At 41.2% G+C, this 15,764-nt stretch overlaps 1 protein-coding gene across 6 annotated transcripts in view; it reads right to left on the bottom strand.

Annotated features, from left to right (window-relative positions):
- TIPRL (TOR signaling pathway regulator) overlaps positions 1-8,397 on the bottom strand; it is a 31,737-nt gene extending 23,340 nt beyond the window's left edge. Inside the window, exons 1-3 of one of the 6 annotated variants that reach the window (XM_087437661.1) lie at positions 8,170-8,382; positions 1,731-1,910; positions 944-1,043 (exon numbers count right to left, since the gene is read on the bottom strand). In XM_087437661.1, the coding sequence (XP_087293787.1) occupies positions 944-1,043; positions 1,731-1,910; positions 8,170-8,273 (384 nt within the window). In that variant the 5' untranslated portion in view covers positions 8,274-8,382. Of the gene's footprint in view, positions 1-943; positions 1,044-1,730; positions 1,911-7,177; positions 8,132-8,169 lie in introns of those variants that run through there. The other 5 variants (XM_087437678.1, XM_004425073.3, XM_087437674.1 and 2 more) reach the window with 5 other exon arrangements.
- Positions 8,398-15,764: the final 7,367 nt, after the last annotated feature.

Raw genomic sequence — 15,764 nt, 5'->3', positions numbered from 1 at the left:
TTCTTAACATTTCCATCTAAGCACCAACATATGATATAGGGTCTCCAATAACTACTTTTAATGTAAATAGTTTACACTGAAATAATTTTGTTCTCTATAATAGAATGTGATTATCCATTATAATAGAATATGATATATAATAGCATGTGATTAAGAGAATGTGATACTGAGAATGTGATATTTAGAATGTAATCTATAACAGAAGGTGACAATGTGTGACTCATGTGAAATCAATGTGACTTCATTTCAATTATACCGTAAGATTTCAAAATACAGCTAAGCTCTCAACATGAGACCTAACAATTCCACCTTCCTAGTGTCATTTACCATGAAGTGAGTCTCTTCTTAAGCAGGTCTTACACAGATGCAACTTAACATTAATACAGAGCTTTAGAATTTATTGAGAGCTTTCCCATAGATTATCTCAAATCAAAACTCTACTGTGAGGTAGATATTGCTGTGTATCTAATTTACTGACTAAACCGAGACTCAGATAGATTAAGTAACTTGCCTAAAGTCATATCAGTTTCACACATAGTACAAGCAGGACAAAAACCTAAGTTGCCTGACCAAAAGTCCTATTTGCCCACCTATCTGTTCATCTTTAAAACTGTAAGCTACTATCTAGCAGGTTCTATCTAAATCACCTAATACATTACAGCAAGGACAGATACACATTTTAATGCTTTTTGATAGTGATAATGACAACATCATTATCTGCCATTGTTACCAACCACACTTTTAAGATAAAAATTGTTCCACTATGGCCGCCTTCTATTTTCTGCTGATAATCAACAAGCGAAATCCCTTCACATTAGGTTCGGAAGCCTCCCGCAATAGAAAATAAGTAGAATGAAAGTAGTAGCAAAAAATAACCCATTACTAGAAAGTTCTAATGCAAAGAATGTCCAAGACAATGACTCATAAACCAAAAAAGATTTACCTTCAACTTAAGTGATTCTCCAAGTAACGTTCCCTTATAATCTGTTGTATAGGTCCAATCGTATGGTTTAATAACCTCCTTGGAGTGGTCACCCTCAGTCCTCAAACACCAAAAGGAGAAGGATCAGAGTCAGTGATGCAGAACAGAGACTATCTGGATTCATTTAGCACATCAAATTACATTCTACAAACAATGTAAAATATCCTACTAAACACATACACTAATATCACTAATACAAGATCTTTCTTACAGTTCTTCTGCACATTTATCGTGATTTAACTTGTCATGTGCCAATGTAATCTCTCCAATTAGTCTGTACACTGCCTGAGGACATGATTTAAAAGCTTATACTTTTTTGTATCCTCCAAGGTCCTAGTACATAATAGGCACAAAGTAAATAATTGCTGATTTGATTATCAAAGAAGATACATTTTTCTTAATTTCAACGCTCCTCAAATTTTCAATGCAAATCATAAGTAAACATTTTTCTTCAAAAACAAGAACATTAAAGTACACAGTGTACTGCCTCTTCACTAAATAACACTGAAGGCTCAAAAAAGTAAACCGTACATAGCTCAGCTCCATTATAATTCAATTTTACTCAACAAGTATTCAAGAGGTGGGTAACTAACCTCCATTTCATGGATGAGAAAAAAGAATTCTACAATGATCCAACTATCAAGTTTAATAATAATACTAGCCCTTCATTCTAATAAAACACACAGATGATGAATGAATATTTCTTTCAGCTCTTTCTTGTTTAACCCATAACTGCCCTGATTCTCACCTGCTCTCCTGCCACTCTTCAGCACAGGCTACTTTAAGCATTCCTTGGTAGTTGTTTACACATCTTAATGCATCTGTAGCATTGAACTCAATCCCAAAGCCAGAGCCATGCTGGATTCTTAAAACGTTGTCTCCAAACATCATTTCAGGGAGAGATGGCATATGCAATTCATCGGCTAACCTACGCATAACCAAAAGTCAGGCAGGATTCTTTTATATCACTGTTGGCACTTTTGCTTCCTTTTGATCCCAACAGAATACTTCCTACATTCCTGGATGAGTTAAATAACATATGATTTAATAAACACATTTGTAAAGTCATCCATTCTTTCCATGTATATCTTTATGGCACTGTACTAGGTAGTGGGCTAAAGAAGACAGATAATAAACAAATATAAAAATAAATACATAATATAATGTCAGCTAGTAATAAATGATACACAAAAAAATAAAGCAAGGTAATGGGGTGCACTATTTTAGGTAGGATGATTAGAGATCACTTCTGAGATAGTTGAATTTGAGCCTCAAAACTACCTTGTGATGGGGCCAGCCCGGCAGCGTAGTGGTTAAGTTCATGCGCTCAGCTTCGGTGGCCCAGGGTTTGCAGGTTCGGATCCCGGGCGCAGACCGACGCACTGCTTGTTATGCTGTGGCAGAGTCCCATATAAAGTAGAGGGAGATGGGCATGGATGTTAGCCCAGGGCCACTCTTCCTCAGCAAGAAGAGGAGGATTGGCATCGGATGTTAGCTCAGGGCTAATCTTCCTCTCACAAAAAAAAAAAAATAAAACTACCTTGTGAGCTATGAAAGGCTCAGAGAGTTTAAGTAGCTAACTCAAGACCACAGAGCTAGTAAGAGATAATACCAGGCCTCTTTCCATTATACTAGACTGCTTTATAAATACTTGGACCTCATTTCGCCAGCCTCATTAGAGAAGAAAGTTACAGTAGACATACTATAAAGCCAGGATCACAAATTATTAATTCACAGATGTGTTTTGATTAGCCTGCACAATATTTTTTTATATATATTTGAAATAGTTGCCAATGAAAATTGAGAGATTTTTGAGAAATCTGGACTTCTGGTTTCTTTTTTTCTAAAAAATATGGAAGACTTGGCAACATTGGACCTGTATTCCACATAGCACCAGTTGGCTATTGCTGAGTAGAGGTTGCCCCCTTTAAGTGGGCACCAGTCACCTTGGCCCTCTGGAAAGCTGAGTTTAGAATCCCTGTTATAAAGTTTTTAAGTGGCAGCTAGTCACTCACTTCTGAAACAAGTAGCTGTATGTATAGGTTACCGTGCCTTAGGGACCCATCACCTCAGCACAACCCAGACTCTCATTTAGGGATGAAAGTTCAGCTTCTCAACCAAAGGCAAAGATCTATGGGCTGGCAGGAACCCCTGAACTTTAGCCTGAGAACTCTGCCCCATATCCTCATGCTGAATTGCATAATGGCCAATTAAACTCACTCTGATCTCTCTTTTCATAAGTCTGAATGACAGTCAAGCAAAGTACAGACCAAGAGACATGACATGAAACAGAAGCCATGAGGTCGTGAGGGGGGAAGAGTGAAACTGTTAAGTAACAGCAAGAAAAGCAGACAGAGCAAAGCAGAGACTGAGAAATAATAGTAATAAGAAGAACAGAGACTTCTATAGTTGTTGGGGCCACAAGAACTGCTGTTCATTTTCTGAGATAATTCCTGTGTTTAATTATTTCCTCAGGTACTATTAAATTCCCATTACTTGAGGCAACGTGGGTCTCTGTTCCTTGCAACCTGAAAGCATAACTAGCATAAGAGGTTCCAGGGAAGTAAGTTTTCCAGTTACCTTATATACCAAATTTTTTATTTTATTGATTTTGGAAAATTTTCAAAATGTATTATAGACTTTTCTGTGTTCTTAAACAAAAAATATAAAATGTTATTTTACCTTTTCTTGATGATCAGAGATCATCACATTTAACAACCTTGTAAGACAATGTCCTCAAGTTCAATTGCCTGTGTACACCTCTAGCTGCTCCAGAACGTGGTACCTGCCCCTGAAACCCTTGCCCCTTTTTATTTGGTTTCTAATCTATCACAGGCTGGAAAAGCAAACAATCACACTTCTTAAAATCACATAATGAATAATAAGAGAACGTGAAAGATAACAACAACTCATTTATCAGGGCAAAGAGACTGTAGGGAACTTTTTGCTTCATTACATTTCCAATATGGTTATAACTATAAAGTGTGCAATGGAGTCAAAAGTTGAAACATGCTCTGAGTGATGTTCTAAGGGACTCAATAAAGCACAGGATTTCAGTGCAAGTGTTCTATGACAGCTACTTTACCACATCAGAAGGCTTTCTTTTCTTCTCTCTTTTTAAGACTTCTGGATTTTTGAACAGCTACATAGCTATACTTGTTAGGTAAGGTAAAATAATACTACAGTAAAGAATATATTCTTACATAAGGCCAACAAAAGATCTATGAATAGTCCAAGACCATTACCCTCTTTCCAATTGCTTCAGATCCAATCAGACACACCAATTAAATCTTGTATATATATTAAAAACAAATAAGCAAAAAACCCTACATGAAAAATTAAACAATTTAGGCTTTGAATGGGAAAGATATTGGTTCTTATTAGAAATACCTATTTCATTCTTGGATCATCAATGGCCCATCACTTCCAAGAACAAAGATGGGTTCTAAACCCATTATGACTTTCTAGGCAATGACTTAATGCATAATAGTCTGTGTTTCCATAAGCTTCATATCGCTGGTGAACTTTTTGTTTTTATACAACAATTATATTAATTATAGCTGTGAAGAAAAGACAGGAAGGATCCTGTTTCTTGTAGGAAAACAACTTTTCCAGGAAAATTCTCAACTTGTTACAAGTTTTAAAAGGTGGTGATGAAGAAAGGAAAAGCACTGACGCTGATGAGGGAAACCAGCACTTGCTCATATGGATTTCCAGAAGGACTGTGTCAATTTACATTCCACCCTGGGGCAACAATTAGGCAAAAAGCACCAAGAATTCAATCAAATTTATACTCTTTGACTCAAAATATCAGCTTTGGGAAATCTGTAATAAAGAAATAATCCCCAATGCAGAAAAAACTACACATGTTAATACCCATAATCACCTTATTTATAATAGTGAAAAAGAAATACTCTAAATGTCCAATTACAAAGAAATAAATGGTATGTAAACTACAATATATCCATATGATGAAATATTATAGAATCATTAAAAATGTTTAAAGAGAGAATATAATCATATAGAAAAAATGCTTATGATACAATAGTAAAGGAAAAAACTAGCCACATACTGAATATTTATTACATCTGTGTGTGTATACGTATATGTGCACATATCAGTGATCTAACATTTTAAGTTGCACATCTTTAGGATGATCTCTAATGTTAATTTTTCATCATAAATTTAAATAAAATTTATTCTTTGTTATTAGAAGATAGAAAATATTAAATATTAGAAAGATTAACACTCCCATGTTCACTGAAGCACTATTCACAATAGCCAAGATGAGGAAACAACCTAAATGTCCACTGACAGATGAATGGATAAAGAAAATGTGGTTTATACATACAATGGAATATTACGCAGCCTTAAAAAAGAAGGAAATTCTGCAATATGCAACAACATGGAAGAACCTTGAGGACATTATGCTAAGTGAAATAAGCCAGTCACAGAAAGACAAATACACATGATTCCACTTATATGAGATATCTAAAATAGTCAAATTCATAGAGTCAAAGAGTGGAATGATGGTTGCCAAGGGCTGGGGGGAGGGGAAATAGGAAGTTACTAATCAACAGGCATAAAGTTTCAGTAAAGCCAGAAGAATAAGCTCTAGAGATCTGCTGGACAACACTGTACCGACAGTCAATAATAATGTATTGTACACTTAAAAATCTGTTAAGAGAATAGATCTCATATTAAGTGTTCTTACCACAATAAAACAATATTTAAAAAAAGAAAATATTAAATACTTAAAAATTAAATAAGATGAAGATCAATTGTAATTGGAATAAATACCATAAAAAGATTAGATAAAATAAGTTGAACTACTTTACTAAATAATGCATACCAAATATGAAATAATGTAAGAAGTGATTCTGTGGATTTTTTCCCATTATATCTGGAAAAATTTGGTAGTCCTATGAAATATTACAGTTATATATGTAAAAGAAACACTGTCACTAACTTAACTCCAAATGTTCTAAATTCAGAGTATCTTAAACACATGCCAAACACAGAGTATCTTAACCCCATGTCTACTGTTGAGCTTCATTCTTAACCGATAAGCATGACCATTGACAAGGCAGGGAAGACAAGAAGCCTCTATGGGTTTAAGATGCCTTAATTCATTAAAGGAATCTTCCTAAATTTAATATTTCCCCTAATCCATTTATTTAACACCCTAAGGCAATGCATCACAGAAAAATTTAGGATGGGTGAGGGTAATCCTTTCTTTTGTCTTATGAAGAAGGACTAAGTATACCTAGGCAGATCTATTTTAGAAATAATAGAGAGATTAAAGATCTGGAATTTGATTCCCTTAAAACTTTCCATGCATCCAGTACTTCTTAGAGAGTCTGTAAGTTAATTATGTGGGTAACCACAACTTGAAGCTGACTGCTTTCTATATAATACAACTATATATGGTGCAATATGTAACAGAAAATTATTTGGAGGGGAAAACTCAGAGAGTAACTCCATCTTTAAAAAAAGGGAACTTTTGGGACCAGCCCGGTGGCGCAAGCAGTTACGTGCACGCGCTCCGCTGCGGCAGCCAGGAGTTTGCCAGTTCGGATCCCAGGCAGGCACCGACGCACTACTTGTTAAGCCGTGCTGTGGCGGGGTCCCATATAAAGTGGAGGAAGATGGGCATGGATGTTAGCCCAGGGCCAGTCTTCCTCAGCAAAAAAAGAGGAGGATTGGCAGATGTTACCTCAGGGCCGATCTTCCTCACCCAAAAAAACCATAAAAAAATGGAACTTTTTTCCTTTCTTTTCTGTATTTTCCTACATTTTCTTAGTGAGTCTGCAAGAATGTTACTTTTTTTTTTCCTTTAAATTGGGAAGCTAAACACTCTTTCCTGACCCTCCACTCTTTCCTCTGCATAAATCTTAAAATGCCAGTGCTCCCTAGGGTTCCATCTCATAACTTTTTTCTTTTCTTCTGAATGACTTCTAGATGAGCTTAATTGACTCCCAAGGCTCCTATCAACTGTAAACTCATGATTCCCAAAGGTAAACCCACGGACAAGCCATCTTTTTGAAGCTCCAAGATAAACACATCCAAATGCCTACTACATCTCTATTTCATGACCCACACAGTTCAGCAAACTACTCACCCTCTATGATCCCCTTCCCTGCCTTATACACTCCACACCTGCCCCCAATCTGATCCTCTTCCCGGGTTTCTCACCTTGTTCAACGGCAACGCTTTCCATGCAACAGCTCAAGCCAGCAATCTTGAGATCAGTACAGACTCCTCCTTCTGTCAATTGGCCATCAAATCCACGGACTTAATCTTCTAAAACCTCTCTTCTCCTCTCTCCCCTTCTAAGTGGTCTCCTTGCCCAGTCCTGCAGCCCTCCAATCCATCCTCCACATCACCTCCAGAGAAATCTTTTAGAGTGTATATCTGATAATGTCGCTCTTTCGTATAAAATTACACCAGTGGTAATCAGAAAAAATTCAAAACTCTTTAGCCTGGCATAAAAGTCTTCTCAGTGCTCTCTCCACTCCCCTGGGGCCTACCTCGCACTTCTCACTCCTCCTCTGGTACCTCGCGCTCCAATCACACAGACACAATTCTACCAACAAGTCATGGCTTTCCTCTCGCAGGCCTCCCGGCTTTACACGTGCCCCAGCCCCATCCCAGTTCCCGGACTTTATGGAGCCTCAGTTCAGGCATCCCGATTTCCCGGACGCCTTGTCCCCCTAAAAGATCTCAAATAACGCCGCGTAGACATCTCTATCAAACAGCTATTCGCCCTGTATTATGGTTGTCTTTCTCTCTGAATTCCTTGCGGCAGAGGTTGTCTTTCATCTTCTGTATCTCAACTGCCTGGCGCAGCACCTGACATGCTAAAAACCAAGCATATATATGGTCCCCGTTATTAACCCGCAAGAAAACAGGTCAGAGCCACCGAGAAAGAAACCCTCTAAAGGTGGCGCAAGCTGGGGCAGGCAGAGAACCACGGCGAGGGCAAAGTCCACCGGACAGTCGTGCTCTACCAAGCCGGGCGGAGTGACAGGTTCACAAGGGCAGCGCCTGGCGAGCCCGAACCGGAGGACGGGAGGTGGTGGCAAGAGTATCTACTAACGTTGTCATTCAAAGGTCCCGTCCCGAGGGACCGAGCCTCCGCCCAGGCCCAGCCCGGCCCGCGCCCGACCCGTGCCCCGGAGCCTCACTTCTCCACATCCGCTGACTTCATGATGTGGGTCTTGGCCGCCGTCAGCTTCCAAGGCCCGAAGGAGAAGTCCTCGTGGCTGCTCTGGAAGCCGTGGATCATCATGGTCGAGGCGGGGTCCGCGTGGGTCACACGGAACAGGCGGCGGCAGCGGCGGACACCGGTTCCTCCGCCTCCCTCCGACCCAGCCCCGTCGGCCCCGAGCCGTTACCATGCCCGGCCCCGCCCCCTGCCGGCCGACCCAGGCGCGGGCCCTCCTTTCCGCCTTCTTCTCCGCCCCTTCGCTTTTTGCTTCCGGGACCGGTGGTTAATGTGGCGTGCCCCACGTCTGACGTCACGACGCATCGGAACAAGGAAAGAGAAGAAAATACTGAGGGGCGGGGCTTCGGCCGCAGGGGGTGTGGTCAGGGACGCACCGCCCCCCTGAGCGCATTGGATGACGTCATCTCGGGGATATTACGGAACGCCGGGGAAGAATGCCTTGCAGACCTGGCAAAGCCGCGTAGCTTCGTCGTGTGCTGGCGAATTGGTGTAGAGAGGAAATGCCCAACGTTTTTCTGTTGAGGCCAAAAGAAGTATTCCCTAAGAATTTAGGAGGTCCAACACCAAGTATTACATGATTTAGAAGTGGAACATCTAGCCACTGTTGACTAAGACAGACTATCAAAAAGTTTCGTCCGTCGGACGTTTCAAGACTTTCCTGGTGCTTTTCTAGCTGCTACCTAGGCGCCTGGTGTAGTGGAAACAGCACTGGAGACAGGGTGCTAAATCGGCTTTTGCAGCACTGTTGTGTGCATCCTTGGGCAAACCACTTAACTATTGATATTGGCTTCAGTTGCCCAAAAATGAGATGTTTTGATGTTAGGGCATCTCCCAAGTCTGTCTTTCTGGCCTCATTTCCATCAACTCCCTCTCAGCCCTACCCACCTACGCTCAGTTCTTGCCGCTCTGTCTGCCTGAAACATCATGCTCAAACCTGTCCCCTTTCAGATCCAACCTGGCACCATTTACAAATATAGAGTCTACAGCCCCCATGCCTTGCACTGGCCTGGAATAATCTGCCTTGGACTGATATATCTTCAAAACGCTTTTCCTGAACCCTAAAGCTGGATTTAATCATTCTTCCTGTGAGCCAATATGTTGATTTAAATCAACTTCACTCATTCCAATGATCACTGTCCATTAATTCATTCAAATGAATGCCAAAATGTGAGCACCTGCTATTTGCCAAGCATTCGTTTATTTATTACGAAATAGCACTCATACCCTTTTTTATTTTTATTTTTTATTTATTTTTTGTGTGTGTGAGGAAGATTAGCCCTGAGCTAACATTCACGCCCACCTTCCTCTACTTTATATGTGGGATGCCTGCCACAGCATGGCTTGATAAGCGGTACGTAGGTCTGCACCCAGGATCCAAACCTGCAAACCCTGGGCCGCCAAAGTGGAGCATGTGAACTTAACCACTACACCACCAGGCCGGCCCCAACTCATACCCTTTTTTGTAACAGAGATTGACAGTGGAATTCCAAGACATGATTTCAGAGATACAAGGCAGGACTCCCTGCCTCTTAAAATGTATGTTATCCATCTATCCAATTTCATCTAAAATTTCAGTTGCTTCTAGATAGGCCAAGTCACTGATTTGCTTAATCAGTCATTTACGTCTTAGTCTAAATGATTTTATTACCTCATTTTCTATGAGCTGGCCTTGATAGAGAAGTACCAGCCCACCCTAGCCAGAACCGAGGAGTCAGTGCTTTCCTACCTACCCTCCCAAAACATTCGTCCCCTTCCAAATTTTCCTAGAAAGATATGATGAAGACTTCCTCACATAGCGGTATTTTTAAATTTAAAAATATAACAATTAAACCAGTTATCTCTATGGCCTTCAATTCAACAATTTATTAGAGGACTTTAAAACTAAAATTCTTTGGGGATACAAGGAAATGAATCTTTAAAGGTACAACACACACATTAGAAAGATATTTAGGTATTGGCAGGGTGTTTTCAGTGCCCATTCAAGTACCATCATGCAACAACTATCTGCTTTATAAAGCTGGTTCTTGAGATGGAGTAATACCTGTAATACCTGGGACTTGATGCAGGGAGGGAATTCATTTTCAACCAAATTGGGCAAAGGATGTTAGAGCCACTAAATCAAACCATAGACTGTTTAAGTTTCTCAAGATTCAATTCTGAGAAGAACCAACTGGTTATTGTAGAAATGCACTCATTCAACAAACTTTTTTGGTACCTACTATGGTGCCAGAAATTGTTTTAGGTACTAAGGACACCGCGGTTAAAAAAACAGGCAAGAGTCCTTTCATCTTGGAGCTTACACTATAATAGAGAAGACAGGTAATAACAAGTAAACAAAATTTATAATTTCAGCTATAGATAAATTCTGTACAGAACATTAAGCAGATTAAGTGGGGAGGGTAAGTGTGTGTGTTTGGGGTGGGAGCAGACTAGTATAGACAGAGTGATCAGAAGAGCCCTGTCTATGGAGCTAACACTTGAGCAGAGATCTGCTGATAAGAAGGGAGATCCATGAGAAAATGTGGAGGAAGGACATTCCAGGTGTCAGCTATTCAGCCCAAAGGAGGCAGTGGGCTCGTCACATTTTAGGAAGAGCAAGAAGCCCAGTGGCTGGAGTGGAGGGAATTGGGAAGAGTTCAGAAAGGCAGGCAGAGGCTCCATGATGTAGGTATGTTGGAAGCCATACCATATCCTTTCTCAGCAACCTTATCAAATGAATGTACAGTTCTTCAAAAAAAAATCTTTGTTGAGCAGAAGCTTACTCTGTTTAAACAACCTGTGCCGTTTATGAAGAACATTCTAATGATCAGAATGTTCTCTCTTAGGTCAAACTAAAATCTGCTTGCTTGTTACTTATATTATTTAAACCTGGTTTTGCCCCCTGCAGTGCCATGGAACAAACATATTCCCTCTTCCACATGACTGTTCTTATATTAAAACAATTTCTATGCCTTCCCCTTCTCTTTTTACTTATCCATTCACTTATATATCTGTCCATCCATCCATCCATCCACCCACTCATCTATCTGCTTATTTATTCAATGATATTTACATTTCTAAGGTCTGAAGCACAGTTCTTGGAGAAAGGCATTACAATGCATAATATGAGTAAGCTATGATATTCCCCAGTCTCAAGCAACTTTGTTCAAGTCACCTGGGCCGCGTGCCAAGGATATATAGATACATAAGACACTGTCTGTAATCTCAAGTATAAGATCAACTGTACTCAAGTATAAGAAACGAAGTAAATAAATACAAACAATACCATATGACATCTGGGCAATAAAATCGTGTGTGTACACGGACAGGGAACAGGAAGAAGGAGTAATTCACTCTTTCTGTGTGGGTTAGGAATGATCCATTCACAAAGGAGCTGATGCTGGAGCAAAGTTTTAAAGAAAAAGTAAAAGATTTCATCAGGAGGAGTCAGTCCACTTCAGGGATGAGGAACAGCAAGTGCACAGGCATGGAAGTGTGGAACAGAATGGTATGAGTAAGGAGCAGGAAGTAGTTGAGGATTGCTGGAACATAAACTTTTACTGGGAGGGTATAGGGGATGAGTCGAGAAAGGTAGGCATGGGCCAAATCATGAAGGAACTTGATGCTGTGCTAAAGAACTTGGGATTTTTTCCAATGGGTGGTCAGGGGCCACTGCCTAGATGAGAGATCATGATGGCCTAAATTTGTGTCTTCAAAGTGAGGTATACACACACACCAGGGTATGTACAAAATGCACTGGAGTGGAGGAAGAAAATATGACTATGTCTATTTATATTTATCTCATCTTTCTTAGTGCTAGTTCTATTTCTGTGTGTTTCATAATGTAAATAATATATATTCACATGCATTTTATTTGAAAACAAATATTGGGATGCATGCTCAATTTTTTACAGATATTAATGGCGAGTGATCAAAACACTTTGTGGACCATTGGTCTAATTGAAGGCAGTTGTAGAGGGGTTAGAGAGGAGAGGACAGACATGGGAGACGACTAGGTGACTGATTGAACGTAAGGGGAGAGACATCCAGTTGGTGGCCTAGAGATCACAAAGCTATAATCAGGACACTGGTCAGCTGACCTGTGTATTCTGTGATGACAAAGAAGGACAGGGACCAGCACAAGAGAAGACGTGGCCATATCAAAGGAGAGAAAAAAACTGGATTTTCTGAGGAAGAGCCTGTGGAAACGAAATTTCAGATCTGTCTGAACTCGCTTTCCTCCCCTACGTGTGAAATTCCATACGATGCACATAGGCAATGAATGCTAATATCTGCGTGATGTGGGGACACTTCTGAATGAATGATCATGTCATTAAAGGAAATCAATATTGTTCAAATTTATATACTGCATCAGTTGTAATTTAATTTAACTGTCTCTTCTATCTCAGAATGGTTCCTTTCTGCACCGTAGAATAGCAAGCAGAAAGATGATCTTGAAACTTCTAATAATTTGGCCAAGTTGCCCATCCACAAGGCTTCCCAGCTTCCGCTTCATTCAAGGGGTTCAGGATCTGTGAACTGACTCAGGTCTGGGAATTAGGGGAGGGGCTATGGCTCCTGTGGTCCCACAGTCCAAGTTTTTTACTATCCTCAGGGTTCTGTTGGTAATATAGACCAAATAAAACCTTAATGTATTGCCCATCTATTTCTGACATAGGGACCCATCATCAGTTGCCCCTGCCCAAGATCTCTGTGGGTCAACCCATTCTGATAATCACTCCATCCTTGCTGCCTGTTATAGTTACCGTACTCACATTGCCTCGGTCAATTAAATACTCCTATTTGGCTTTTTCCGTCTTGGACATCCTTACATCCCCATGGAAATCAAGGAGTCTATTAAAATGGAACATCTCCCACCTCCATCGCCTCACTACAGAAGTCAGCTGGTGAAGTACTCTCCAAGGATGTGGTGCCGCTTTCACCACTAGATTTCTTGGTAAAGGGCAAGTCCTCTAATCCTCCCAGGGATTAGAAGACGTAATTAGGAGATGGATAAGCAGGTTACATGTGAGAAATCCACTCCAACATTCTTATCACCCTATGTCTTTGGATTACTTCCACATCAAACCAAGCAAACTCAGAATCTGTAGTTCTGTCGTCAAGGTTCATGATCGAGTTCAGGTTTCAGTCCACCTACTGAGCAAACCAGTCCCAGCTGTTCACACCAGCACACTGAATCAACATATCAATGCATTCAGCTCACTCTAAAATAACATTCTGGGGGCCAGCCCCATGGTGTAGCGGTTAAGCGCGCACGCTCCACTGCTGGTGGCCCGGGTTTGGATCCCGGGCACGCACTGATGCACCGCTTGTCAGGCCGTGCTGTGGCGGCGTCCCGTATAAAGTGGAGGAAGATGGGCACAGATGTTAGCCCAGGGCCAGTCTTCCTCAGCAAAAAGAGGATTGGCGTGGATGTTAGCTCAGGGCTGATCTTCCTCACACAAAAAATAAAAATAAAAAATAAATAAAATTATATTCCTCTCTCGCTGGACCAGCGTCCTTAGATTTTATTCCCACACTTGTTTCCTGGGATTTTGCCAAATAAATTAGCAAAATATTGCAATTTGTTTGCTGTTCATGAGTTCTGTATTTGACTTTGCAGCTTGTCCTCCAGGTATGCTGAGAGTGAGTATAGTTACGGATCTAGAGGCAATGAGAAGTGGTGGGTGTGGGGCATAGAAAGAACAGGCACCCTCTTGCAAATTATCTGCCTCAGATGAGGTCATCCAAGAGTCTTCAAGCAAGTCAGGACCATCCACATCAGAAAGGAGGAGGGCGTAGGGACAGTGGAGTCAGGGAACTTGAAGTTTTCCCAAATCTTACTACTCCAACTCTAAATTTCCCACTCTTGGTCCAATAAATGTCCTAAAGTCATGTAAGAGAACTGCAAGCTTGCAAACTGAACCTATGTTGAAATTCAGCCACCAGCAGGTCTGCAACTGTAGCTCATTTTCTGCTATTGCAGCCGAGCAACTATAAGAGGCCAGAGACACTTAGAATAGGCAGCCGTAGACACCCCCCAGTTTTCTGGCTCATGATGCACTCAGCCGAGGATTGAAGTTATAGATTCTGTTCCTATTTAGTGGTGCCTCTGAAATTTTTTTCCTTTTTTTTTCTTTTTCTTTTTTTGCTGAGGACGATTCTCCCTGAGCTGACATCTGTGCCAGTCTTCCTCTATTTTGTTTGTGGGTCACCACCACAGCATGGCTGCCAAGGAGTGGTGTAGGTCTGTGCCCAGGAACGAGATCCGGGCAACCGAAGCAAAGCACACCAAACTTAACAACTAGGCCATGGGGCTGGGTCCCTGAAATTTTTAACATGCATGCTTAGCAAAGTCTATTCATCTGTTTTACTACCCTCTTCTCAAACAACATACAGACCCTGGAATGCTTTAACTCTGACCACCCATCTCACTTTATATGTTATTTTCCTCCTCTGTCTTTTTAAAAATCCACTCTCTGGCTCCCTGTTTTCACTAGCTGTCCAAATTGATTTTTTTAAAATCCTCAAAAGGAATTATGCTTTTATCAAAACAACAAAGAGGAGGTGGCAGTTGGACCCCTTGTTCCGTTCTGAAGTGGACCAAGGAGAGGAAAACTTCCTGAGAAAAGTGGACCAAGGCAGCAGATGTGTGAGAGGGCAGGTGGAGCCCTAGGACAAAGAGCGCAGCTAGAGGGGAGTTGGCCTGGGGCCCAGAAGTGTCTCCAGGAATTAAATGCTTGAAGCAGCCCTCAGTCCCTCTCCGTTTATGGATGATGAGATTATTAAACACAAAAACACATCCCCAAGGGAGGATCTTAGTCAAGTTACTTTCGGTTGAAAGTAATAGAAACCCTCTTCAATCTAGCTTTAGCAAAATAGTCTATTCTTTAAAAAAGAGAATGTGATTAAGGATTTGGAATGACCTCATGGAACATGAGGAGAAAGTGAACAACCAGGCCGCAAGGAGGAAGGAATCAGGAGCTGGAAAGCCTGATGTGCTGGTCAGCCCTACGCAGTCTCTGTCTTCCCTTTCCTCCCGTCTGCACATCTGCTTCCTTCTCTCTCTGCAGACCACCTCTCTCTGCTTCTGTCTGTATGTGACCCCCAGAGCTTCCTAATAGACATCTTGATAGCTGTCTCTTTGTTCACATTTCAAATTTCCTGGATAGAGGTTCTGATTGGCTCAGCTTGCGTCAGGTGTCCAGTGTGGCCCAGCCAACCATGACTAGAGGGGGCCATGCTGGTACAGGCCCATTGGGGTCTGGAGACAGTGGTTCTCAGAGGTAGGCATATATCACGCCCCACCTCCCCCCCACCCCCCCAATGTCTATAACAGTGGACTTTGGGAAACAGAATGATTTTTAAGTATGTGCTACTGCTAGCATAGGCAAGCCCCATGGGGGCAGAAAATATTAGCAGAATGGAATATAAAAAAAGGAGCAGTTGAAAAAGAAGTTATAAAATTTAACCTCTGCCTACTTGACAATTTTTTCTGGCCAAAAGCAGACCTAATGTCTAAGCCATACCTTGGCAAGGTTTGAGGACCCACAAAAAGATGGATTAAAGGTGAGC

The sequence above is a fragment of the Ceratotherium simum genome, chromosome 2 (assembly GCF_057802395.1).
Source record: "Ceratotherium simum simum isolate JZ-2026a chromosome 2, ASM5780239v1, whole genome shotgun sequence".
NCBI classification, from domain to species: domain Eukaryota; kingdom Metazoa; phylum Chordata; class Mammalia; order Perissodactyla; family Rhinocerotidae; genus Ceratotherium; species Ceratotherium simum.
This window is presented reverse-complemented; position numbering and strand designations above follow the sequence as displayed.